At 39.7% G+C, this 27,524-nt stretch overlaps 1 protein-coding gene across 1 annotated transcript; it reads right to left on the bottom strand.

Moving 5' to 3' along the window:
* Positions 1-27,467, bottom strand: LOC130102002 (cilia- and flagella- associated protein 210-like). Its single transcript, XM_056267886.1, is given in 9 exon segments — positions 1-204; positions 8,778-8,782; positions 9,324-9,474; positions 9,741-9,931; positions 11,560-11,704; positions 13,972-14,119; positions 16,418-16,623; positions 17,424-17,597; positions 27,276-27,467. Coding segments are annotated over 9 exon segments (1,416 nt in total).
* Positions 27,468-27,524: the final 57 nt, after the last annotated feature.

Genomic DNA, 27,524 nt, shown 5'->3' with positions numbered 1-27,524 from the left:
TTAAAAAAACGCTTGCACGCTCTTGCCGTATCTACGGACTGACCGCTTGTTCTTTAGGAGCGGGTAGATGTTTCTCCCTGCCTTCTCGGCTGTTTCGATGACTTGATTGGCGTATTTCTGGAACTGGGTTTCCTCCTCAACAATGAGAGCGGTGTTCTTTGCCACAAAGTCTTTCAGTTCTTTTTTCGCACGACGATTTGTGGTCTAATAACGTAAGACACGAACATGGAGGCCTTTCACTCTGTCGGTCTGGTATACTGCTTGGTTTCTGCTTTCTCAATGGCCTCCTTTCGTATCTGGGCCTGGTATTTCTCTTCTTCTATGTCGAGACGTTTCTTCTCCTCTTCTTCGATCGCCTTCAGCTTGCTGTGGACGCCAGCAGCGTAGGCGCCGGTGCCGTACTTTTGCAATCAGGCGTAGACAACGTAAACCATCCCGTGAGTTTCTTCTCTAAGAAATGTAATTCTGCCCAGCGAAAGTACTCCACTATCAAGCAAGAGACTTTGGCTTTAGTCCTGGCTATTCAACACTTCGAAAGTGTATTTAGGTTCTACGGTACATCCAGTTAAGGTCTATACTGACCATGACCCACTCAAATTCCTCAGTCGCATGTACAATTCAAATCGTAGGTTAATGCGCTGAAGTCTATTGCTTCAACCTTTTAACCTCCAAATTGTGCATGTCCGGGGAATAGACAATATTATCGCAGATGCGTTGTCTAGGGTGGATGCTTAATAGTATTAAAAAAAAATTTACTTGGAAAAAAACAAAAACGTTTTGTTTATTTTGAAAATGAACTTGCATGTGTCCTTATTTACTGAATATGGTCTATACATTTAGGTTATAGTTAATAATAAAACAACACTATATGTATTGTGACGGATCGTCTGCCTCTCCCTCGTAATCAGCGCCACCCCATCCCTTAATTCGCCGCCCTTCGCCAGGTTCCCGACTGGAGTGGGTGTAATTGGAGAGGAGGGGCGCTGATGAGGAGAATTGGCGGCGTGTGATGAGGCACACCTGACGAGAATGAAGCCTCATCACCGCCGCCTGTTAAATGCTGAGCGCGCCTCTCCTCGGGAGACCGGTCTCTTCCCTGTGCATGCACACTGTTGTCCTCGTGGGTCCAGGAAGGGAGCGCAGAGGGATTCCCGCGCTGCCAGGCGGTCTGAGCACAGAAGACGCGTGACGCCGCTGACGGACCAGGACGCCAAAGCCGCCACTTCCCTCCGTTGTCGTGGCCGGGAGAGGACAGCTCGTGATGTGACAAAGCCGCCGCCCACTCATTCCTCGACCCAAGGAGACAGGGAAGACGCGTGTGACTGTCGGACACCGCCCCCTTACCTGGACCCATCCCACCTCTTCACTAACCTTCCTTCACGATTACCTGGCACAACGAGGACACCAGATCCCCTTTTATTTTAACACTTTATTTCCCCCTTTTGGACATTTTATGTTTAATTAATTTAATAAATGCCTCTCCGAGGCTTGACACCACTCCCACTGTGTCTGTCGTTTGCTCCTCCCGCCACAGTATATATATATATATAGATTGTTTTGGGATTTATTTTAATTTATTGGGCTTGCTAACCTAATGTAAGTCTGTAGCAATACTAGGTATTGCGTCGCGCATAGTTGCGATTTGCCTGTGACTTAACCATATACGCCAAAATAATACATTCCTGTGTAATTCTAACAACTTTTCGCATGCAGATACGCCTTGAACGAGGTAGTGATTATTTGTAGCTGGAACTCTATTGTCTGGGTTGGCTCAAACATTGAGCTGAAACACAGAATTCGTGAGTAAAAATGAGTGTTCTCATGTTCCAGGTATGGCGACAGGTCACCATTTCGGGGTGGGGGTATTACGTCCCCCAGCTCTGGTCTTTGTTCCTATACATGTGTTTGAGCGCAATGTCTCTTCCCCAATTACAGATGAGCCACACCTGAGCGAAGCCTACTTGCGCTATAAAAGGCTCCTGGGACCACACCTGAGCGCGCACACAGAGCCTGAGAACAGAGTCGATGCACAGCCGTGCTTTCTGTCTTTTGAGTGACTACCGTCCAGCCGGCAGTAGAAAGCGTTCCGCCTTTGTATTTTTTTTTTTGTTAACCTACCTATTATTTGATAACCATTCTGTTAAATAAACATACCCCTACTTTTGATACGAGCTGATCTGTGTGCGTCTCTCCTTTGTTAAGGGTGGTGTCCGTCTGCCCGTAACATAGTGGAGGCTCGTCCGAGATCAATAGTTTAAGTCGGACTTTAGTCTTTAGTGTTAATTGCGGAACTTTTGAACGCTACAACATTTTGGTGAGTATTCTGGTGGGCAATTTTGATTGTCTGTTCCTTTGTTTAGTCGACTGTTTATTTTAGTTTGGTGGATATCTCAGGAAGGGGCACGTGGGACGCCTCGAGCTGAGTAAGCCACTGAAGATTGCGTAGGTATTTAGGATTTTTTTTTGTTGGTTTTATGTGTAGTTAGTTAGAGAAGTTGGACAACATTTTGCCTATCAGAATACCTTTTAGTTTAGTTGTATAGCTTGTGATATATTGTGGCATATCGCCTATTTAGTGAGCGCTGGTACTCTGTATGTACTAGCGTATTGGTTAAATTTGTGGATGGACATTAAAATTTGTGGTCGTTTGTAGCCTATATTGTGCTTTTCGTTTGACCACTTTAGATATTCGCTACTTTGTAGCTTTGTTGCAGTTAAACTGCTTTGGTGAGTGTTTATTTGTACTTGATTTTGGTGCGCTTTAAGCGTCTTTTCGCGTTATAAATGGCAACAGAGGAAGCTACCTATTATTTGATAACCCTTCTGTTAAATAAACATACCCCTACTTTTGATACAAGCTGATCTGTGTGCGTCTGTCCTTTATGTTAAGGGTGGTGTCCGTCTGCCCGTAACACCAAGTTATTAAAAAAAGCTCTGATTATTATACATTATTTTCAGATATTTTGTTGTGCAGTATTTTTTATTTATTTATTTTTTATTGAAGGAAAAGGAAAACAATACAACAGTAACACAATACAGAATTTCCATTCACAGATACAATTTATCCTTTCCCCCCTTTTTTTTTTTTTTCACCCACTTTTTAAACATATATGTACATGTACACGGACACATATACACATAAAAAATAAAAATAAAACAAAAACAAAAAAAAACACTCTAATAAGAATTATTAGAAATAAGTAAATTAGATCACAGAGTGTCGTGTTAGAAATAATAAACAACCCCCCTCCCACTCAGCTCAACATGACCAACACACATATTACTGGTTAATTATGCAATACAAACAGTACAATAATAACAGGCACACATTCAATTGGGTAGTACCTTTAAATTTGTGAAATAGGAAATAAAGGGTTGCCATTTAAGGAAAAATTTGACTGTACATCCTCTCAATGTATATTTAATTTTCTCAAGTTTTAAAAAATACATGATGTCTCTGAGCCAACGGGAGATAGAAGGATATTTAGCAGACTTCCAATTTAGCAATAAGGAGCGTCTTGCTAGTAAGGATGTGAAAGCTATGATGTCCTTTTGTGTACGGTTAAGTGCCATTGAGGGGTCAGGAATCCCAAATATAGCAATCAGAGGACAAGGTTGTAGATTTACCCCAAGAACAGAGGACATAATATTAAAATAAGCCACCCAGAAATCTACCAAATCAGGACCAAAAAAAAATCATGTGGCTAAGATGACAAGGGGAGCCATGGCATTTATCACATTTGTCTTCCACTTCCGGATATATTTCAGATAGTCTAAGCTTAGAGAAATGTACCCTATGTAAAACCTTGAATTGAATAAGTCCAAGACGAGCACAAGAGGTGGTAGAACGTATCCTCTCTATGGCCTGTTCCCAAGACTCCTCCTGTATTTGTATTCCCAGTTCCCTTTCCCATGTACCCTTAAGTTTGGCATTTGAATGGTCGCTAAAAGCTAAGATAATGTCATATAGCTTTGAAATGATTCCCCTGTGATGAGGGACAAATGAAAGCATGGTTTCCCACCAATGCACTGGAGGTAAAGAAGGGAAATTAGGGAAACACTTAGCCACAAAGTTGCGAGTTTGAAAATAGCGAAACAGATGAGTAACAGGGAGTTCAAAGCGAGATGACAGATTGGTAAAGCTATCAAAGACACCATCTACATATAAATCTCTGTAATTGCAAAACACCCTTGTCATACCACAGTAAAAATGTTGAGTCCGAAAGCGATGGAGGAAATAAATGGTTGTTATTGATAGGACCCAAGGAAGATGCATCTACAAATTTAGTGTCGTCTAAATTGATACCAGATTTTGAGTGTGTTAAACCACTTGATTATCAGTGTATAGAGAAGGTTTCGTAGGTAAAGAGGAATAAAGTAGAGCAGGTATAGAAGATCCCCTACAGGATGATAGTTCTAGTTTACACCAAGAGGATCCAGAGGATTTTAACCAGTAGCAAAGTTTATGGATGTGAGCCGCCCAATAGTAAGTTAAAAAATTAGGTAATGCAAGTCCTCCATTAAGTCTGCATCTCTGCAGTAGAGTTTTACGAATCCTAGGTGATTTTCCGCCCCAAATAAAAGAACAAATTATCTTATCAAATGAGTCAAAGAAACGTTTTGGCAAAAAAAGAGGAATTGACTGGAATAAAAAAAGAAATTTCGGTAAAATATTAATTTTAACAACATTAATCTTGCCGATTAGTGAAAGGGGGAGGTTACCCCATCTTTGAATATTAGATGTAATCCTAGAGATAAGGGGAGTGAAATTCGCAGACGCAAGGCTAGATAAAGAACGAGTCACGTTAACACCTAGGTATTTGAACCCTGATGGACTAAATCGAAAAGGCAAATCTGACTGTTGCAACTGACATGCTGCAGTATTAATGGGAAAACACTCAATTTTCTCCAAATTTAATTTGTAACCTGAAAAAGCGCTGAAGTTCTCCAGAATACCCAAAACCGCAGGGATGGAAAGTGTAGGATCAGTTATATACAATAACAAATCATCCGCATAAAGTGATAATTTATATTCGAATCCATTACGGGTGATACCTTTGAATAAAGGGGAAGATCTTAATGTAATTGACAGAGGCTCGATAGCAATAGCAAAGAGCAAAGGTGATAAAGGACAACCTTGGCGAGTTCCACGTCCAAGGGCAAAATAATCAGAATAAACATCATTAGTATGAACACTAGCCTTGGGGGATGAGTAAAGGAGGCGAATCCAAGAAATACATTTTTCACCAAATCCAAATTTTTTCAGAACTGCAAACAAGTATTCCCACTCTACCCTATCGAATGCCTTTTCTGCGTCTAAAGAAATCACAAGCTCAGGAAGTTCAGCCGAGTGTTTTGAGTAAATTATATTGAAAAGTGTACGGGTATTAAAAAACAGTTGACGTCCCTTTATAAAACCATTTTGCTCATCAGATATAATATGAGGAAGCACATTCTCTAAGCGGGATGCAATTACTTTAGCCAATACCTTGACGTCAGCATTAAGCAAAGACAATGGTCTGTAAGACCCACAGGAGGTCGAATCTTTGTCCTTTTTGAGAAGGAGAGCGATAGTGGCTTGTGTCAAGGTTGGTGGTAATGAACCACTTTCTAGGGATTCATTGAATACGGATAAAAGTAACGGTGCCAATTTGCCAATAGATGTTTTAAAAAATTCAATCGGAAACCCATCGGGGCCTGGGGCTTTATTAGATTGCATAGCATTAATTGCTATTAATACTTCTTCAAGAAAGAGTGGAGAGTCCATTTGCGTGGCAGTATTTGTATCAATGACAGGGTTCGAAAGATTCTGAAGAAATGTATTCATTTTAGTGTTGTCAGTAGGAAATTCAGATTTATATAATAAAGAGTAAAATGATTTAAAAATAGCATTAATTTCCAAGGGGTCTGTAGTAATAGTGTCATACGTGTTTTTAATAGTAGGTATCAGACGGGAAGTGGCCTGCCGTCGTAACTGATGTGCCAGTAAACGACTTGCCTTGTCGCCATATTCGTAGTATGAGCCACGGCTGCGTAATAGCAAGCGCTCTGCCTCTTTAGTTGAGATGAGATCAAATTCTGCTTGCAGATCAAGACGCTGCTTAAGAAGTTCTGGAGAAGGGTTCAGCGCGAATCTTTGATCAAGGTCCCCAATCACAGATGTAAGTGCATTGGGCCTGGCATTAATCTTTTTATTAGAAAGAGCAGAATAAGAAATAATTTGACCTCTCAGGTAACATTTAAGTGTCTCCCACAGCAATGAATATGAAGATGAGTCATTAGGATTGAAAGACAAGAACTCATCAATAGAGTTTGAAATGAATTTGCAGAATTCTTGGTCTGCCAAAAGGAGAGAGTTAAATCTATAGGTAGAAAGTTGAATATCTAATAGTAAAGGTGAATGGTCGGAGATTACAATACCTAAATAGTCCGAAGAATTAACACATGAATTAAGCGTACGGTCAATAAAAAAATAATCAATCCTAGAATATGAATGGTGCACCTGGGAAAAGAAAGAGAATTTTTTAATAGAGGGGGTTACGAGATCTCCATGGATCAATAAGACCATACTGTTTCATAAAATCAGAGAAAGTTTTAGACATAGCAGATTGAGATAGATTTCGAGGATTAGACCGATCTAAGATTGGGTCGAAAACACAATTTAAATCCCCACCGAAAATCAGCAGGTGTGTATTCAAGAAGGGGATGTTACTCAGCAATCTGTTAGCGAATTCAACATCATCGAAGTTCGGGGCATATACATTCACCAACAAAACCTTTTTTTGCATCAGGGTACCAGCAACCATGAGGTATCTGCCATTCCTATCAGCAATAACGTCAGTGGATGAGAACTGGACTTTTTTGTTAATTAGAATAGCGACTCCCCTAGCTTTTGAATTCAAGTTTGAGTGAAAGACTTGACCTACCCAAGGGCAATCTAACCTAACATGGTCTTTAACACGAAGAATGAGTCTCCTGCAAAAAACTAAATCAGAGTTTAAACGTTTCAAGTGTGCAAAAACCTTAGATCTCTTAACAGGATTACCCATACCTCTGATATTCCAACTGATGAATCTGAGAGGTGTGCCTGACCCAGCAATGCTGGGATCTATATTGCCATTAACCATTTGAAAAAAAAAGAAGAATTTATTTTTGAAAATGATCATATAGAGCCGAGGTGGGCCCCCCTCCCCTCCCAACATACCCCTAAACACAAATGCACCCAAAGTCCCCATATAACCACAGAACAAAGGAGACAGCAGTGCTTCCCACAGTAAACAAAAGTTGTCCACAACACCGTTGAACAACTCGGAGACCATGCAAACCAAACAAAAGTAAGAGAAGAAAAAAAGAGAAAAAAACTCCCGCCGATCTCAACACTATTTAACGTTAAACATATGCGCATGAATACAGTAAAGCACGCGAAAATACAAATAACAGTGGGCCCTCAGTCCTGTGCAAATAGATGCAGAAAGCATAAAATGAGGTAATGTTGATCAGATCTAGTAAGTGCAGCAAGCTAGAAAACCACCTAATACTAAACAAATTAAATGGACTGCTGTATTCACAACCTCTAAGGAATAGGCCTACTAGAACATAGATCAGAAACGCTGTTGGAGCTCACCCAGGAACCAAAGTTTTGACAAAGTCGCTGGCTTCCTCCGCAGAAACGAAATCCTTCTCAACACCGTTGTATGTGATGCGAAGACGCGCTGAATGAAACAGACCATATCGAGCACCGTCAATGCCACGAAGTTGACGTCTGACTTCGTTGAACGCAGCCCGAGCCCGAGCTATCTTGACAGTGTGGTCAGGGAAAACTGAGACGGTCACGTCTCTGACTTTAATCTGTCGGAGCTCTCTCGCGCAGCGCAGAATGTCAACACAGTCACTGTAATAATGAAATCTGCACACAATGGCTCGTGGACGATCACCAGGCTTGGGTTTGGGTTGGAGGGTCCGGTGGGACCGGTCCAAAAGCGGCTCCTTTTCCAGATTGAACGCTTCCTTCAGTAAGGCGGCCACAGCAGCCGTGGTACAGGTGTCAGGGCCCTCCGGTACTCCCACTATCCTGATGTTGTTACGCCGTGATCTGGACTCCAAGTCTTCATATTTATTTTCCAGCATGGCTATGTTAGCTGTGAGGCGCTCGATAGTTGTTTTCATCTCGGCGATGTCATCTGAGCACTCGGTGAGTGCGTGCTCCATCTCTCCGACCGTACCTTTTAGCTCAGACATGGTAGCATCGGTAGCAGCTTTATCATTCGCCAGCTGTGACTTCACCGCTTGCAGGTCAAGCTTAATAGTAGGCAAAGCATCCCCGAGAGTATCCTGGAGTTCCTTTTTAAAAATATCAGCAATATCTTTCCTCACCGAGGCCAATAACTCGAGCTTGAGTGCAGCGATGTCAAGGTTGGCATCCGTCGAGGTGCCCTCGACCTCTGAGGTAACAGATGATCCACTCGAAGACGCGGTCGCAACTTGCAGACCAGGCCGCAGTTGTGTCTGAATAGTTTTGCGAGTTTTAGATATCTTTCCAGCCATCTTATGCAGTCCGGAGTTAGACTTTTTAGTAAAAAATGTTGCGGAGTAAGAATATACTAAATATGTAACGAAAAAGCGCAGAAAAATAACAATATTAACTGAAATCGGCAGGAGCTAACAAACTCACGTCCTACTCCATTGATGCTCGGCAGCGCCCCCCTGTTGTGCAGTATTTTGAATTCTTTAAAAACCTTGTTTTCTCGAGCCTTTTCTCCGACCGTTCTGGACGACACCTGTTCTATCTAAGGCTGTTGACATTTTAACCCTCTGGGGTCTGAGGGGTTTTCTGGGTCCCTGAGGTGTTCTGACATGCTCTAACATTTGCGCTTATTTCTGTTACTTGTGACATTTTCATGGCTAAAGTCTTATTACACTCGCCTTCAGCTTGCTGTGGACGCCAGCAGCGTAGGCGCCGGTGCCGTACTTTTGCAATCAGGCGTAGACAACGTAAACCATCCCGTGAGTTTCTTCTCTAAGAAATGTAATTCTGCCCAGCGAAAGTACTCCACTATCAAGCAAGAGACTTTGGCTTTAGTCCTGGCTATTCAACACTTCGAAAGTGTATTTAGGTTCTACGGTACATCCAGTTAAGGTCTATACTGACCATGACCCACTCAAATTCCTCAGTCGCATATACAATTCAAATCGTAGGTTAATGCGCTGATTGCTTCAACCTTTTAACCTCCAAATTGTGCATGTCCGGGGAATAGACAATATTATCGCAGATGCGTTGTCTAGGGTGGATGCTTAATAGTATTTTTTTTAAAAGCTGAACGCACTTTCTTTCATTTGTTGTATGTATGTGTATTGGAGTGCTATTCCTTCTTCTTTAGCTTTTTGAGCTTGAAGTTTTTGCTTCTCCATGAAGATTTGATCTGCTTCCTTCTTTGCATTCAGCATCTTCAGAGCTTTCTGTTCCAGCTCTTGCCTCTGATATAGAGTTGAGAAAAATGTTTATTTCAATAAATGCATTTCAAATTCTATATATAAACCGTGTGATGCTCATAAACCCAGCATCACTGTGGTAAAATTAAGCAATAAGCCCCGCGAAGCCGTGTTTTACAGTGGAACAGCTGAGGGACGTTGTTAGGCATGACGCGGAGCGGAGATTTAAAAATGTTTACATGTCGTTAGCCTCATAGCTATTATGCTATGAGACTAACGATGTATAAAAACATTAGGAATAGGTAATTTACCCTGGATTCTCTGTGTGCAGAGATAGATTTCAACATGGCTTCATGTTTTTCTTCTTTCTCGCGCTGCACTCGGGCCCGTCTGGCCTCACGTTCAGCGACTGCTTTTGCGATGATATCTTCCTCATTGCTGATTTTTTCCTGCTTCTGCACGGCTAACTTCTGTATAACAGTCTCTCTATGTCTTTGACGCTCTAAAAGGCAAAAATAAAGACAAATACAAGCCCAGTTCTGAGACAGTGGAAAGAATTATACTTTCTCCAGGCTTCCCACTCAGTGAACTTCCATTAATTCAATAACCTTCCCAGTTAGATGTGATTCATGAATGAGCAAGTTGTAAGAATGTGGATGTCAAATGATATGTCAATGTTCCCAAAATACCTTTCACAGACAAATTAAAGATTGGAACTGGTTTGCAAGCACGTTTGAATTTGAAACAAACACTTAGAGCAGTTTCTAGTTGATTAAATACACCCGAATAACTAAGTTAGCAAAACTCAAATAATTTGAGGTATTCAGTTACATCAAATTGTTTAAGTTAAGAAATTGAATGTGTAAGTAAGCAGAGCTTGCAGATTTTTGTTTTGTAATCATATATTTTAATTGCTTTTAACTTGAAATATCTGAGTAAGATAATTCATACACAACTTAAAACTCTCATGTAATCTCAACTTCAATATTTTTAGTAGTGGAAACTTGGCTAGATTTAACAAGCCAATTCAATAAGTGCTACCTATAGTATCAGCATATCATAGCCCTTGCGGAATGAGTACATCAACTTAAAACATTTAACACACACTGTTCTCAAACCAAACTCGTCACCGGCCATGATGGTAACTCCCCAAAAAACCCAACATAACAGAAACTCTTCTAAACTAGCATAACAAAACATTAAACACTACTAAATCTCCCACTTAACATTAATCTGGCACAAAAACCATTATATGACACTTAATTTTAGCATTTACTCTCCCTTTTGAGTGTCATTGCAAAGCATGCTGGGAAATAAAAATCCCAGCCCAGATTCAGTTAAATTTAAGTTTGTCAAAATTAAAAGAAACAAGTTCATAGAACTCAAAACAACGAAACAATTCAACTTACTTAAAATGTGTCAGTTTTGTGAACTCAAAAGAAAAAATAAATGTTAAAATATTCATAAAATTGTAAGTATCGTATATTAATTTGATGGAACTAATTTGTATAATGTGAGTTGGCCCTACTCAAAACAATGGATTATTTTGAGCGTTAGGGTTTACAGTGTTAGGAAGCTAAAAATAAAAATATTAGATGAGAAACTTTAACCTTGAACTTAGAAATGTTGCCTTGGCAACTAATTGAAATAACATTTCACTTTGTAAGTTGAAGTACTAAAATTACTAAAACTGAAGTAAATATAAAATAAAACTCAAAAGAAATAAAATAAAAAAACAGGGGGAAAAATGACAAAAGCACACAATTCTGAAAATAATAATAAAAGGTCATTCAAAACATTGCTAAATACTGTATACTATAAATAATACTAAAATATCACTGGAAGCCCATGATCTCTAGAGATTCACAGTTTTAAAGTAACAAAAATGCCTAAAATGCGCCCAAAGTTATTTTATCTGTTGTCTAAGCATAATAATATATAAATGTTAGTATGGGTTGGAAGTGTTTAACATAATTAATCAGCATGCTGTGTTTTTGATGCGTGTTAGCCCTCATAAATGTGCAAAAATGCTCCTGAAAATAAAGAAGTTAATTTCTGACACTAATGAGTGTAATTAATATCCACCACATGACGCATTTCCATTGTCTTATGTACAATACCTAAATGTACAATACCTAAATGTTTCCTCCTGTTTTTCTCTCCTCATTCTCGTCACTTTTTCGCTCTGGCTGGCGATCTGCTTTCTCTTCTCCTCCTCTTCCCCTTGCCTCCGAGCCTCCGCTGCTTTTGTCAGCTCTCTGTTGGTCAAATGGTCCTGATGGAAGACAGAAGAAGGGATTTCAAAACCGCATCTGATTCGATCTGCTTTTACAGCGTGTAAGGACTCAAGGGCGGATCTAATCCGTGGGGAATTTGCATATCATAATTAATAATTGGTAATTAATAATTATTCATGCATGTTTGGATTAGATCAGTCTTACATGTTAATAAATCTCCCGATAAGGGAGGATCTGTCATTTTACCTGCATGCATGCATGTGAATCCTTGAAATTAACCACAAGTTGATTGCAATTAATTACACGGACCACGTTTCACAAAACAGGTAAAATGAATTAGCTCAATTGTCAGTATAATATTTGTGGGGATCCACAATATCATCGTACTTTATAGGATTTCAGGAAATGCAATTCTCTGGCCAGAAGAATTGGGTTTCCCGCCCTATAAACACATACTCTTTAAGGTATATTTAATTTTAGTAAGCTTGTAGCAAGATCTTTGGCACTTAAGGGACTTGAAGCTGAGCAAAGAGACAGTACATCAATCAAATAAATATATATAATTAATTTAATAGAGGCATGACTACTTATGTATTTACTACGGTTACAGGGGATATATGCATTTACAAACATAATAAACAAACAAAACACGATAATAAGACATCAATGAACAAGAAATGCGTAAAGTTTGGACAATGGATAACTTACAGGCGTGAGCGAGTAAGAGGGAGAGAGAGAGGGAGGGGGAGAGAGAGAGAACATTAGCAGAATTCCTCCTAAGACATTCACCTCTCTGATTACAACACAAAACATCATCTTAAAGCTTCTTAGAAGCTCTATAAAGAGATTATACTTGCACAAGTTATGTTATGGTCTCTCTGTGTCGAGGCATTCCTGTACGGCCCTGTCTGGCCGCGTGAGCTGAGTCCTTTGTGTGTGAGGAAGCGTCACGTGGGTTGCTTGGCGCGCGTGTTGAACGGAGGTTCAAAGTCTTTGGGGTAACATTACCAAAGGGAAATAGTTCGGCTAAATTCGTTTCACTTCGTGGAAGTGAACTGAGTCAACTACGGAAAACAAAATTTTGACTAACAAAAAAGAAATAAAGATCTCTACGGGGAAATCACGCGGAGTTAACGTTACATCTTTGCATGGCTGGTGAAGAAGCGCGTGTGCATCTCTCGGTCCGTCGTGTCACGTGGTCACGTGCGCGTGTTTCTCCTTCATAGCGAGGCGCGCTCGTTTTTAAAGGCTTGTAGTTGGATTTGCTGAAGAGATTTGTCACGCGGTGTTCCTTTCACTTCGTGGAAGTAAACACTGAGACTAATCTAAAACTGAAAAACACAAACTAAACTAGAAACAAATTAAAGAAAGGCGAAGAGCTCGCCTGGAGGCGAGATGTTACATTATGACACGAGGACAAGCGAAGGAAGAGGGAGTTAAGCCTGCGGTTTGTCCTTTTGAAGACCTGACGTTTCCGCCTTCTTTTGGAAGAGGGTCCAATCAGGAGCTGTCCCTTTGGAGGGAGATTTTATGACCCTTTGTGTTATAACCAGGCATTTAAATCTCTAGTTTCATTGGGTGTTCAAGAGAAGAATCTTCACAATTCTTATAATACTAATGTGTCACAAAGTTTAGCAAAATGTAATGTCAATTAACAAATGGGGAACGAAGATTGGAGTTTATCGAGACCAAACTTGCCACAAATGGATTTGGTTAAACCTTAGTTGGTAAAGTTTGAAACATTATCCCATTAGAGTTGTCGAGAAACATAGACCAAACCACAGAAAGGCAACTCATGAAATAGGGAACTTAGATACATTTGTTCATACAATTCTCAAGGGGATATATAATAGAATATATCCATGAATGCAGAATTCATTTCTCCTTCTTAGTTAAATCCAGAGAGAGTGAGACACAACAATTCTGGGGATCGACAGTTATATGTAAAGTGCATAATGATAAAGTCACAGTTATTCCAATGTAACCCGGACAACAAACACATATAAAACACATTGAATATTTCTGGTTAAATGTTTTTTAAAAAGAGAAGTTTCTTTCTCTTGAGCATCAAATTCCAAGTCAGTCATAAAAATGTCTCGTAACTGGACACCACGCTCTGTCCTGAGCGGGCTTCACTTGTGGGGGATGCGTGTGTGTGTGTGCGTGTGTGTGTGTGTGTGTGTGTGTGTGTGTGTGTAAATTTACATTCCAGGCTTTTTGGGTCTTTAGCAGGATGTACTTAGTTATTCAGATTCACCCTCGCCCAGTCCTTACAAGTGTGAATGTTGTCCAACAACCGGCTTACACGAAAAGCATTCATTCTTTTTCTCTTCACTTCTCGATTCTGGCGCTCTTTGATGGCCTGTTCCCTCAGATGAAGATCTCGGAGTTGCTTCATCTCTTCAGCCTCCCTTCTCCTCTCCTGCTCCTTCTTCATGTCATGCTCCTTAACCCTAATAAAGGAGGAAACGTCAGACACATTGACACATTAAGGTGATTCCCAGCTAACAGGGAATGTTCTCAGAACTTTAGATACGGTTCTCTCAAAGTTACGAACAAACGTTCTTCTAGTAACATTATGTTTGTTCAAAGTTATCTGGTCTTTAATCATGTTCTCAAATCATTAACACAAAACAGAACTTATACATAATTCGTGGAGTGTTTTTTTTTTACAGAAAAAGTAACAACATTAACCCTCTGGGGACCAGAAACGCGCCGGCGCGTTTTGCTCGTTTTTTTCACATAGCAGAAAAATAGACTTAAAGTACTACCATCATTTCTGTTCATATAGAGTTAAGAAATATGAGAAAATAATCTGTTAAATGTCTACTTTTTTATGTGCCCACATACAATCGAAATAAAATATTGTGCTTTTGTAAAATAAAGAAAATAAACAGGGTGTGCGTTCTGCCTCTCAGTCACCGTGAACTTTTTTTCTGGAGCACGTCTCTAAACATAAAAAAACCCCAGCAAATACTATTCACCCAGCCATAAGCAATATATCTTTTAAATCATTTGAGTTTGTACTTTTAAATGATCCGATTCAAAACTAAAATTAATATTCTCCGTTTATGTCATCTATATAAAAAGAGAGACGTGTCAGCCCGTCTCATTACCGTTCTCTCAGCTGATTATCTCTGGTAATGTGACACGCCCACGGAGAGCACGCGCTATTCAAACGCAAATATGTGAAGCAACACATTGAGACGCGTTAACGCCCGTAAACTCTGAAAACACACATTATTTTTTAGTCAGATTAATCTACTGTCGTCTTGCGCGGCTATATGAGGAACAATCCTGGGACAATTTACCACAGAACAAGTGCTGGTTTATTTTCACTTCGAGGAGCAACAGATTCAGCTGAGAAGTAAGTGTTTTATGCAAGTGCTTTGTTCTAATCGCGATATAGAATAACGTTAGTGTCTGTAAACGGAAAAATAGCATACTGTTTAAATGTAAATCATGTTTGTGTGTGTGTGTGTGTGTGTGTGTGTGTGTGTGTGTGTGTGTGTGTGTGTGTGTGTGTGAGTGAATGAATGAATGAATGAATGAATGAACGCACAGATACGTACTGTTACAGACTTTATGCTAAAATAGACATCAAATAAGCTTTTGTTAGGAGTTTCTGCTCATATGTTAAATATATAGTATGTTTTGTCAATAAACTAATCAACTAAGCTATATCAAAATAATGAATCCTCAACTTTGAAATATGTATGATCAAACTAAGACATTTATGGAAAAAGACAATTTTCTTTTCAAGATGCTTCCAACTCTAACTTTGAACTGAAAAAAAAAACCATGTCTATATGGTGAAGGGTGTGTGATAGAAGTGTCCAGACGTATGCACCCTGTATTTTCCTTATATAAATCCAAACAATCTAAAAGCCATTCTTTTTTAAATCTCCTCATTCTTTGTGCAAGGCTCCTGTAATGATATGGCCTGATAGCACCTAATAGGGCCATATTATAGGAGGGTCTTTGTCTTTCTCAGGTGTGAAATGCCATACATATTAATGAGAGATCATGCCTCCTCGCATAAAGCTTTCTCAAACAAAACACGTCATTAAAAATGTAAAATACTTTATTGACTTATCTGAATGAGTAGTCAGGATGATTCTCACATAGTTTTGGAGCAAATATTCTAGACTATGTGATACAATTTTCAAAAGTCTTGTGAAGAAATAATCAATATGTGTTTTGTGGTCTTATTTCAGCAACTTTCATTTTTATTTTTTCCAATAACCACGCATAAACATTATTCTCTTAAAATACAAACATGTACATACATGTTGCTCACTTATGGTAGTCCCGTCTGTGCTATATAGAGTAAATTTAAACCTTTGCCATTAACATGTTTATAAATAACTGAAAAAAGCACAAATGTCAGTGCATGTCAAAACATCCCAAGGGCCCCAAAAACACTCTGATCCCCAGAGGGTTAACATAACACTACTTTCCATTAAACTAACTAAGTAATACAATTAGTTAATTTTAACGTAACACAATATTGTAATGTATTACTTTTAAAAGTAACTTTCCCCAACACTGTTCAAAAGTAACATTCCCACAGTGTTTGAAGAATAAAAAAAAATAAAAACATTTTAAATGTTGTTGACACTTTGAACGTTTAGGGAACATTCAGAAATAACATTTATATCTTAATTGGAACGTTATCAAAAAGTCATTAGAGCATATTTGTGTTAGCTGTGTATGCACTGAAGCATAAATGCACTTTAATTTCTCCTTACTGTAGTTTCAAGCACTCAGAAATGGCCAGTTGGTCTCGTTTTCTCTGCAGTGCTTTCTGTCGCTCCTGCTGGACCGCCTGCTCTTCTCTGCAAGCCATTCGGGCCAAGATCTCTCTGTCCACGGCTCTGCTGGCGTTCTGCCTCATGCGCTTGAGCTCGATCTGAGCCTCTCTTTCCTTCAGGACCTCCGCCAGCCTCAGAGCGCTCTAGAACAACAAGAGGATCGTTTCTACTAACATTTCACCACAGAAAAACAGTTGCATTTAATATTCAACAATATCATAGATCTGCCTAAAGCCTAGTTCACACTACATGATTTTAAAACGTCGGGCTGAACTGTCCGGTTCACACTACATGACTTGCTTTCTGTGAAATCAGGAGTGTTCAAGTTGTTGAGCTGTTCACACCACACGACACAACGTGATTGATCCGCAACAGGAGGTAACGCACTACACGAGTTGACAACAACTCTGTCACCCAACGATTCAATCTTGTCTACAAACCACGTTTTGTCACAAAAAATCACGCGATAAAATGAACCGGAAATGACGCGAAACATCACACGCGCTAATACCCAGCGAAGAAGACGAAGACCCATGCCTTGCTCTGATTGGCTGTAGCTCATGACATCACTGAGGTTGAGTCGGGCGACAGCTCTGGATATCTAGCATTTTCTGGGCTCGGCGTCTGCGAGGCGTCAGCGAGCGTCTTTGATGCGTTGTTGGCTCTTTCATACTAACAGATTGGCGAGCGTTCATCGCCCGCTAATCTCCCGCGATTTGCACGCGATAACACCCTGACCTGTCGGCGAGCTCAACGATTTGCAAATCGGGCTTAAAATCCTGTAGTGTGAACTAGGCTTTAAGGTGGACGATGATCCAATTTTTTATTATTATTTTCATGTTATCACTGCGAAGCTGCTTTGATACAATCTGTATTGTAAAAAGCGCTATATAAATAAAGGTGACTTGACTTGACTTGTGGTCTAATAACGTAAGACACACACATGGAGGCCTTTGACTCTGTCAGTCTGGTGGTACTGCTGGGTTTTAGTTTTTTCAATAGCCTCCTTTCTTTTCTGGGCCTGTTATCTTGCTTCTTCCAAGTAGATACGTTTCTTCTCCTCCTCTTTCATCGCCTCTCGAATTGTTTTCGCCTCCAGTTTTTTCCATTGTTTTCCCTGTAAGGACAAAATCAGATTAGTTTGTTGTACTTTGTTACTGTAAACATCAAGTCTCATATTATAACCCTCAGAGACCCAGGTATTCTTTTATTTATTTATTTTTAATGAAGAAAAACTAAAATATCACATCAAGATGACATTCAAATTACAATTTAACATTACCAAATTGTAACAAACTTAGTATTATAATAGGGGCACAGACGGCGGGGCGGCAGTGGCTCAGTGGTTCATGTTGGTTGTCTACAAACCGGAAGGTTGGTGGTTCAATCCTCGGTTCCACCTGAGGTGTCCATGAGCAAGACACCTAACCCCAGCTGCTCCCGACGAGCTGGATGGCGCCTTGCATGGCTGCCGTCGTCCGTCGGTGTATGAATGAGTGAGTGAATGGGTGAATGTGAGGCAAATTGTAAAGCGCTTTTGTGGCCATTGGGTCTGTGAAAGCGCTATATAAATGCAGTCCATTTACAGACACAAAAAGAAAATTAGACAGCGAGAAGTCTAAATAAGGCTATATAAAAACAATAAAAGTGTCTGACAGGTTCTATAGACAGACGTCTTTAATAATCATAGTAATAATAATTCATAATTTAAATAAATTATTCTTATTTCTTAATAAAGACTCATAAAAAGGCCTATTTTCTTCCTTAAAAGTGATTAAAAAGTATGATGTTTACGCATATATAGTTTTAGGGTAAATTTGGGGGTTTTCAAGCAAGTATTATTGCTCAGTCAGTGAGACTAATGCTTTCTGTACACCTAAAGACTTTGAAAAGATTTAGAAAAGACTTTATAAGATTATCAGCTCACATCTAAAGATTTTGGGTTCAGTGTTTTTAGTCTCAGACTAAAGATTTTACATACACTGAATCTTGTAGTGACACTATTTACAAGACTACAACAAGATTATTTTAGCTTTTTTTTCCCACCAAATTCCTCCCATCATGCTCAGCAGTGATTTAACAAAAATGGAGGAGAAGCAGCTACAGTTAGCTATCATTAAATAATAATAATAATAATAATAAATTATCATTATTAAATTATATAAAGGCAACCATACAGTCATGTGAAAAAATAGGACACCATGAAAGCCTGTCTATTTTTCAACATACGGACATGTAATAACAATTTTAACAATACTGAAGGACCCAGTGATTTCTATAAACTATTTAAAAATAAGAAAGCCCTATTTAAGACTCTCTGTGAACTGTAATTTTAAAAGAATGCAATTTTTGAGGAGGAATAAATTAGGACACCCCCCATATATTTCCCCCACACTGCTTATGAGTGTGGAAAAGGATTTTAAAAGATATCAAAGGACTTTGACATCAGCCATTCCACCATTTTACCTCACTGAATTAATTTCAACAAAGGGGGGTATCACTAGTTATTAGGGGTCCTAATTTTTTCCTCCATTAAAATAGGCATTTTTATGCATATTTTTTGTTTGATGAGTAAAAATATGTTAATTTATATTGTTTAATTACAATAAATCACTTTCTTTTCCAGGAATGAAAAAAAAATCAAATTTGACATTATGTGAACATTTCTTAACTCTTTCCCCGCCAAACACGGAATTTTCCGGGTATCCGTGTTTTAGGTGGTATACGGTAAGGAAGACCCACGCGCATGTTTTGAAAGATTACACAACTCAAAGATCAAAGCAACAGACTGCGATCGTCTCTAACGTGAAGAAGTGGAGTAGTGAGAATGTAGCTCAAAATATCAGACAGACAAATGCAGAGGTATACGGCTGATCAAGTGCTGGAGGTGTTGATGGACTCGGAGTCCGATCACTCTTTATTTGATCATTCTGAATCTGATCGGGACGAAGTAGTCAGTGAGAGAGATGCACATGTTGTCACAGAAAGTTCTAGCCATGGACGTGCCGCAGATAGATCGTTCACCCGTCGATCTGGACGAAGACAAAGTTCACCTGTGTGTCGAAGATTGGACAGTGACAATTCAGACTGTGACATTACAGACTGTGATACTTCGGACAGTGAGTGGACGCATTCAAGGTCAAGATCTAATTCGTCGTTCCAAGGTGCCAGAACGCATAGAGGTAAGACAAGATAAGAAAATATCTGAGAAAGTGTTATATCTTTATGGGATATATATATATATATATATAACACTATAATATTTGTGTGTGAGTGTGCATGCATTTATGTGTGGCTGTGTCTGTAAATATGAGCGTGTAATGGCCCAATTGTTTCTCTCTTTGTGCACATTTAACACATTGTAATATATGTTTTTATATATATGTGTGTGTGTATCTAGGTCTGTTTATTGAAAGTAATTCCAATTATTTATATCATTATTCACAGGTAGAACACAGCGAGGCAGAACGCATAGAGGTAAGAAAACAAAATATCTGAGAAAGTGTTATATCTTTATGGGATAATATATATATATATATATATATATATATATATATATATATATATATATATATATATATATATATATAAACACTATAATATTTGTGTGTGAGTGTGCATGCATTTATGTGTGGCTGTGTCTGTAAATATGAGCGTATAATGGCCAAATTGTATCTCTCTTTGTGCACATTTACCACATTGTAATATGTATTTATATATGTGTGTGTGTATCTAGGTCTGTTTATTGAAAGTAATTCCAATTACTCATATAATTATTTACAGGTAGAACACAGCGAGGCAGAGGCCGGATGCGTCAAGTACATCAACACGGTGCTGCTGGTGACCAAACAAGGGCCACTGTGAACCATCCTGATCCAGCTGAAGATGATGAACCTGATGATCCTGAGTGGCATGAAATTAACTGGCAGCCAAAAAACATTCCCTTCACTGAGAATCCTGGGCCTATCGGTGATGCTGCTGCTCTTGAGTCAGAACAACCTGTAGACTTTACTGAGTTGTTCATTTCTAATGTACTGATTCAGAACATTGTTGATCAGACCAACCTGTATGCAGATCAGTGTATTCAGGCTATGGATGACACTTCACAACATGCTAGATATCATGCATGGAAGCCTGTCACAGTTTCAGAAATGAAAACTTTCATGGGGCTCCTTTTTCTCACTGGTATCATTCATAAGCCTGAACTTGATATGTATTGGTGTACAGATGACATGTTAGCTACCCCCTACTTCAACAAGGTCATGCCTCGCAACAGGTTTGAAATCATATGGACATTTCTTCACTTCAATGATAATACAACAAGGCCAGACAATTGTACTGACAGACTGTACAAAATCCGCCCTGTCTTGGATCACCTTGTGTTTAAATTCCGCGAAATGTATTAGCCCAAGTCAAACATTTGCATTGATGAGGGGATGTTTCTGTGGCGTGGGCGCCTAGCTTTCAGGGTGTACAATCCCCATAAACCCATCAAATATGGAGTAAAATCCTACATCTTGTGCGATTCTGATACAGGGTACTGTTTTAACATGAAGCCCTATTGTGGGGAAAGCGCTGCCCTGGGAGACACGGTTGTCTCTCTTCTTGATCGCCTAGTAGGTCACGGCTACAGATTGTTTATGGACAACTTATACAACTCTGTACGACTGTGTAAGCGCCTACTTGATATGAAAACCCATGTACGTGGTACAATTAGGAAAAACAGAGGTGAACAGACCAAAACATTGTGTACTACCCTTTTATCAGGAAGTCACACAAGTGGACGAAGAAATTTGTCATGTATCTGTTTCAGATCAGTTTGTTCAACGCTTTTGTCATTTACAAAGCAAAAAACCCACAGGGTAATTGTAACACTCTTCTCTCATTCATCCAGAGTGTTATAAAATCATGGACCAGCCAACAGTATGCTGGTGGTGGGGAGGAAAGTGTTGAGCCCCCAACTGAAAACACTCCAAGAGCACCATACAACACTGACCCAACCAACCGGCTGAATGTCAGTTTTGCTGTTCATGAATTTGTTCCAATCCTGCCCACTCCCAAAAAGCAACACCCAACCAGAGGATGCAGAGTTTGTGTACGTAAGGGGTTGCGGAAGGAGACCTCGTTCTACTGCAAAAGTTGTGGTGTCCCCTTACATCCTGGGAAATGTTACTCCGTGTACCACTCAAAAGCAAATTACACTGCCTAAATTTGATATATTTTACATTTATTTATAAATTTAATTTATTTTGGAAGGTTTTATATATGAAGGAAACGACATCTGAATGTATTCTGCTTGAAAATGCACTTGTTTGATAAAAATGCCTTTTTCTCAGCTTTTTGTCAAAAATGTTGTGTTTTTGACAAAACCCATGGGCGTAGTAAGCAAAAAAAAAAGTGGGTGGGTCCTCCCCCAGAAAAAATGTACTAATGCCATTTCATGTATTCTGATGCCTTTTAATTAAACAAGTAAACTAAACTCGCCTCCACGTCGTGCATTAAATGCACAGCTATCCGTGGATTATCCCGCTGCTGATACCATGGTCATTTGCCAGCATTGACAACTTAAAGCTGTTATTGATGTTTGCAGCGCAATATTTGACTGGACGGGTACAACGGGCGGTTATTTTCGTGAGTTGCGGCTCGTTGAGAAAAATAATGTAGCGATTCAGCGGAAATGGAGTTTAATTCATTAGGGCATTCCTCAAGTGTAATGGATTTCACTGACAGCGCTCTAGAAAGCGAACAGACATATGCGCTGAATGTAAAAGTGAGTGGGTCCAATATCATTGGTCTTAAAAAGTGGGTGGGTCTTGTCCCACCCATATACAATAGTTCCGACGCCCATGACAAAACCTACCTCTGTTCAAGTGGCAATAAAAAAAGAACAAATGAAGATAAAATAAAATCGTTTTTTTGTTTAAAAGCAGAGGCTCAGATCTTTATTTTGATATATAGCATCTTCATATATTTGTCACGAGTCTATGATGGAAGACTCAAATGCAGAAATGTGTTAACAGGTTTTATTGAAAGACAGTAGACAAGACGAGAGATGGTGGTGGGTGAGGAGGTGAATAGTCCAAACAGTAGGCAGGGAGGAGGCACAAAGACAGGCAGGCTGAGAGAGCGCTGAATCCAACCCAGGATGATAGTAGGAGGGAGGGTTAGTGATGTGACATTTGAACCGAGGCATCGGAGCTTGTGTCGAGAAAAAATGGGCGTGCCAGATGAAGCCGCGATTCGAGGCTTGTGTTGTTAACGTGAAAATCACGTGACTGATGACAAACGAGGCCTCGGTTTGTGTGGATACGTCATCGGTTCGGTCTGAGTGTCGCTTCCGGATAAAGGGGTTCGAAACTCGCGCCACCTTGTGGGTGTTGTCAGGAGTAGTAGAAGCTAGAAGCAGTTGTAGTGTCAGAGAGTCAGAGATCTCTCATTGTCGTTATTGTGTCATATACGTGTTAGGGCTGTATATTATTACATTATATCAGGTTAGAATAGTTATTATTAATAATAATTGTTATTATTAATTATAGAAGCTATATTATAGTCTTGTTATATTAATTAGATAAGATTATTTGGATTGCTTTGTATTTTTGGTAGCTTAGATTTTTGGATCTGGACTGCTTTTTCATTTGGATTGCCCTTTTGGATTTGTTTGCTTTTTATGACATCTTCCTTTATCCTGGTAATGGAGCCAGCAAGAAAGAGGAGATCCTCCCCTGTCTGGGCTCAACAGAAGCATCAGTATCTTCATTTATACCCGCTGGCACTGACATTTTATGTTCCCCTGCATCCTCTGTTCCTTGTGAAAGGATATTTTTCCAAGGCTGGAGAGGTTTTGTCCAAGAAGAGGAATTGTCTAAACCCCAACACACTTCAAAAAAATTCATTTTCTCAATAAAAATCTATTGCAATCCTTCCTTCATCCACCCCAAACTGTGGTGTTTACAGCAGTTTACTTTATTACACTCCCTCGAGTCCCTCCACCATAAGCACTGCACTCAACACAGTCCCTTTTGTTGTTCATACTGTCACTATCCAATTTTTTTTTTTTGAATAAATTAATTAACTGTGTGTGTGACAGTTGTCTCTGTACAAGTAAATGCAGACAGAGAAAGATACACGTTTTATTTCATACCCAGGCAATGGACAAATGTCTGCACAGATCTCTTTATTATTGCAAATGAAAGGTTACAGAGAAATTAACAGTGAGAAGAAGATAAATAAATAAAACAGAGCAGGAGGGGGGCGGGTCATTGGTTCAGAATGAATTAATTTGCCTGCTATTTCTTTGCACAGTAGCTAGGTGTCACTAGTGAGCAATGCTGAATGAAGCTTCGAGTAATGAACCTTTGGGTGAAGCAATGGGCTGCGAGGTCTCAGTGGTTCAGGAAGCCTCATTTTGCCATCACTAGGGAGGGTAGACACAGAAGGCCAGCAAGAGACTGTCTTGCTGCTTGGCTGATGGTATAAGCGGCCAGGGAAGCTCAGCTTGGAGGACAAACTAGGGAAGACAAAAGACACAGAAAGCACAAGAAACGACAAGACTAGACGAGGAGATTTAAGTTAGCTCTGACTAGAAATTAGTAGACTGTCAAACAAACAATGTAGCACAACGTCTATACAGAAGAACAACATCTAACGAACTGGCAACACATGAGGGCAAGAGAACACATATAAAGGGTGTAGTGATAATCAGATAGGTAATCGAGCCAGCTCTGGTATGGGGAGTGAATTAACTAGATTCTAATTTAGTTAAGTTCCCCTTAACTTCCATTCGTGAAACAAAGGGGATAGTGTTTTGAATTGATTAAATCATTGACTCTGACTCGCACATGCAGCATCTTTCTCTAATGAATGAACAACGGAATGCTTTGCTTACGAGTTGAGTCAGCTCTGGACATGTGACTCGAGATGAGATCACGAGTCCGGCCGAAGACCACGCAACCCCTTAGGGTCTCCTTGGTTTGACCACCTCACAACAGAGCATTGTGCAATGAGTAAGTAAATTCACAATGCTGCCTGAGTGCTGACAGACAATTGCCCATTCCACACACACACACACACCACGGATGGACAGATGCACGCCACACATACAGATGCACGAACACAGACGTCTTTGTGCATAACTTAGGATAAGAATGTCCTATAAATGTATATAACACAGAAATTGTATCCAACCTTCCTGTACGCATGCATATCTTATTAGCTTTGCTTTATAATAGAAGTGTGGTTTGCTAGTGTATAGCTCTGAAGTCTAAGAGTTCATCAAAAGAATGTTCCAACACACAAACACCAGCCATGGAACTTTTCAGAGAAAAGTACCTCTACATGTTTTAAATGTATTAATTTTTGTGCTTAGATGTCGTCACATGCCATACTGGAAGTACTGACAATTTTATTGTGTGTTAAGCAAACTTTAAAGATGCTTGTAATTCTGCATATGAATGTAACTCTATATTCCGATAATCTTCATGTGACGTGTCTGATATGTCTGTAATTCGCTCAATCTAACGGAGCCGAATTCCGATAGCATGATGAAGTAAGGTGCATTATTTTACACATTTCATATTTCAGGAGCCAAACGGCTCAAATACAATCTCCTCATGAAGTGGGCATCCCCCACAGGACAAAGAGAACTGTGTCCGCTTCAGATCCGGTCATGTGTGGTTCGCGCAAACAGAGGCGTGAACCCTCCTCTCCATAAGAGACACAGAAGTTTCTTTCGGAGAACACGAGAGCTTTTTCCTGTGAGAGGTTTCTGGATCCATGGCCCCCTTAGGGGGGGGCTTTCTCCGTTTTCTTTAATCTTTCTTTATTTTCGTCTTCGGACTTTTCTTACGTTTAGTTTCAGTGAAATGAACGTAATCGGCAACTTCAACCTGAAGGAGACTCTTTGAATCTGCAGCGACCACGCTCGCCCGGAAGAGCTGAGAAAGCACGCACCCGCTCCTAAGGACACACACGCAAGACACAGTTTTCCTCAGCAACACCAGGAGAACCAAAGACCTTTAAGCCTTCATTCAAACTAACGCGCTTTGCCCGCTCTGAAAGACCACGTGAACGCGTGACGCAAGGACAGAGACACAGACACATGCTTTCTTCACATCACGCCAGAGAGCGTTACCTGTGCAAGTAACCGTTTACCATTCTTTCAAGGTTTAAGATCTGTTGAGTCTTGTTCTAACTCAGAGGTTCTGTGTCTGTGATGAATTTTGCCAAACCAGAAGATCTCTCATCTTCTTTCTCTCTCTCTCCCTCCCCATCTTTCTCCCTCGCAATCTCTCTCTCTCTCTCACTCCTGTTTGTTACTCGTCTGTATCGTTAGTTTTACTGTTTAACTGTACATACATGTATCCTGTGTTCAAATGTAGAATTCTGTATCCGTAGTTTCAATTATTAAAACCATATTCTTGATTGATCCTGAAGTGCTCATTTACAAGTCAATGAAATGAATATCTCATAGCTACAAAGCTTTACAAGTTGTTACTATATCAGTAACGTAAATTTTATAAACACGAGAAAAATTAATGTTCACGGCCGGAACATTGAGATTTCTTGGAGTTTATAAAAAGGGATAACTTTGTTGAGAAGTTGGTAAGTTAATCTTACGGCTGTTTGCTGGACAAACCGATTGTTTGATAAACTAAATTAATTCCCTTAAAGTTGTCTCATATAATCGATCTGTAATGAGACCATTGATATATGAATGAGGAATTATAATTCGTTATGATTTACCATTCATATATACAATCGATCCATTTTCAATTTCGATAATTTAACTGTAATATGCAATATATTAATCATATTCATGATTAATTATTAAAATTCCCTATGCATAATTTGAGCTAATTAAGGCACATCTCGATGTGGCTACAAGGGAGCTAAGAACAAGAGGAACAGGTGAGCACACTCAGACAAGGAACAGGTGACCACACTCAGGTAAACGAGGACTCAAACAAGGGAGCAGAGAACATGAGGAACAGGTGACAACACTCAGACAAAAGAGGACTCAACTAGACAAGAGGGTGTGGTACAGGGAAACAAGGAGGCAGGAACAGAGGAGCACATGGCCAACACAAACAAAACCATATGTTAAAGCACAACACAAACATAGAGACATGAAACAAAGACAACACAGACAAAGCTGCCAGAGCAAGACCCTGACAATATTCATAGAAGAAAATATTCTGCGGGCCATTAAAATTTAGTGAAAATCGTCAAAAACCCTGGCGGTGGCTGGCAACTTTTTTTTTTAAATGCTGGCGGGGAAAGAGTTAATAAAGAGTTGACTATTTAATGGGATGACCTAACTTTTTCACATGACCGGGGGTTATGAATCTATATCATTATATGATGAGAACAATAGTTTGAACTAAATGTCTTGAAAGGGTATAATTTTAAATGCTGTGTTGAAATTATGGATATAAGTGTTTCTTTGTTGTGACTGATGGCTTCCTGTTTCCGGTTTTCTGAGAATGATTTTATTGGTTGTTGATTGTTTTACGTCACTATGACTACGCTAGGACTTGCGATAATATCAAACATGTTTAATATGAAAGACTAGAGAAAGACTGGCATAAATCGGGTCGCCGACTGCAGATTATCACCTCACAATTAACGATCGAGACGACAGGAGCGCGCCGAGACTCCAGTAAGATTCCTAAAGACTGCCGGTCTTTAGTCTGGGACTGTGAAAATCCTTTGGTGTACGCCCGGCATAAGAAGTACGGAGCCCCGCACAATAAGAGAGCTACAAATGCAGTAACTCCAGTGCGATGCTGTAACTCACAGCTATGGTGTTGGGTTTGACGAGCTCTTTAGAGCGCATGTGCAGCGCCTCCCGCTGTTCAGCCGCTGCTATGACACTTCTGCTGTGACGATTCACTCAGTTCACACTGTCCTGCATGCGCTGCCAATCAGATTTGGACAAAACTAGGTCTGCTTCGTATTTCTCTATCTCCCAACTCACAACTGTATGCATTAGACAACAAATTTCCAAGTTATTATAAAAGCCATTCCTGATAAGCTGGAGTCGATG

The sequence above is a fragment of the Rhinichthys klamathensis genome, unplaced genomic scaffold (genome assembly GCF_029890125.1).
Source record: "Rhinichthys klamathensis goyatoka isolate OS25496 unplaced genomic scaffold, OSU_Roscu_1.1 h1tg000264l_1, whole genome shotgun sequence".
NCBI lineage: Eukaryota > Metazoa > Chordata > Actinopteri > Cypriniformes > Leuciscidae > Rhinichthys > Rhinichthys klamathensis.
This window is presented reverse-complemented; position numbering and strand designations above follow the sequence as displayed.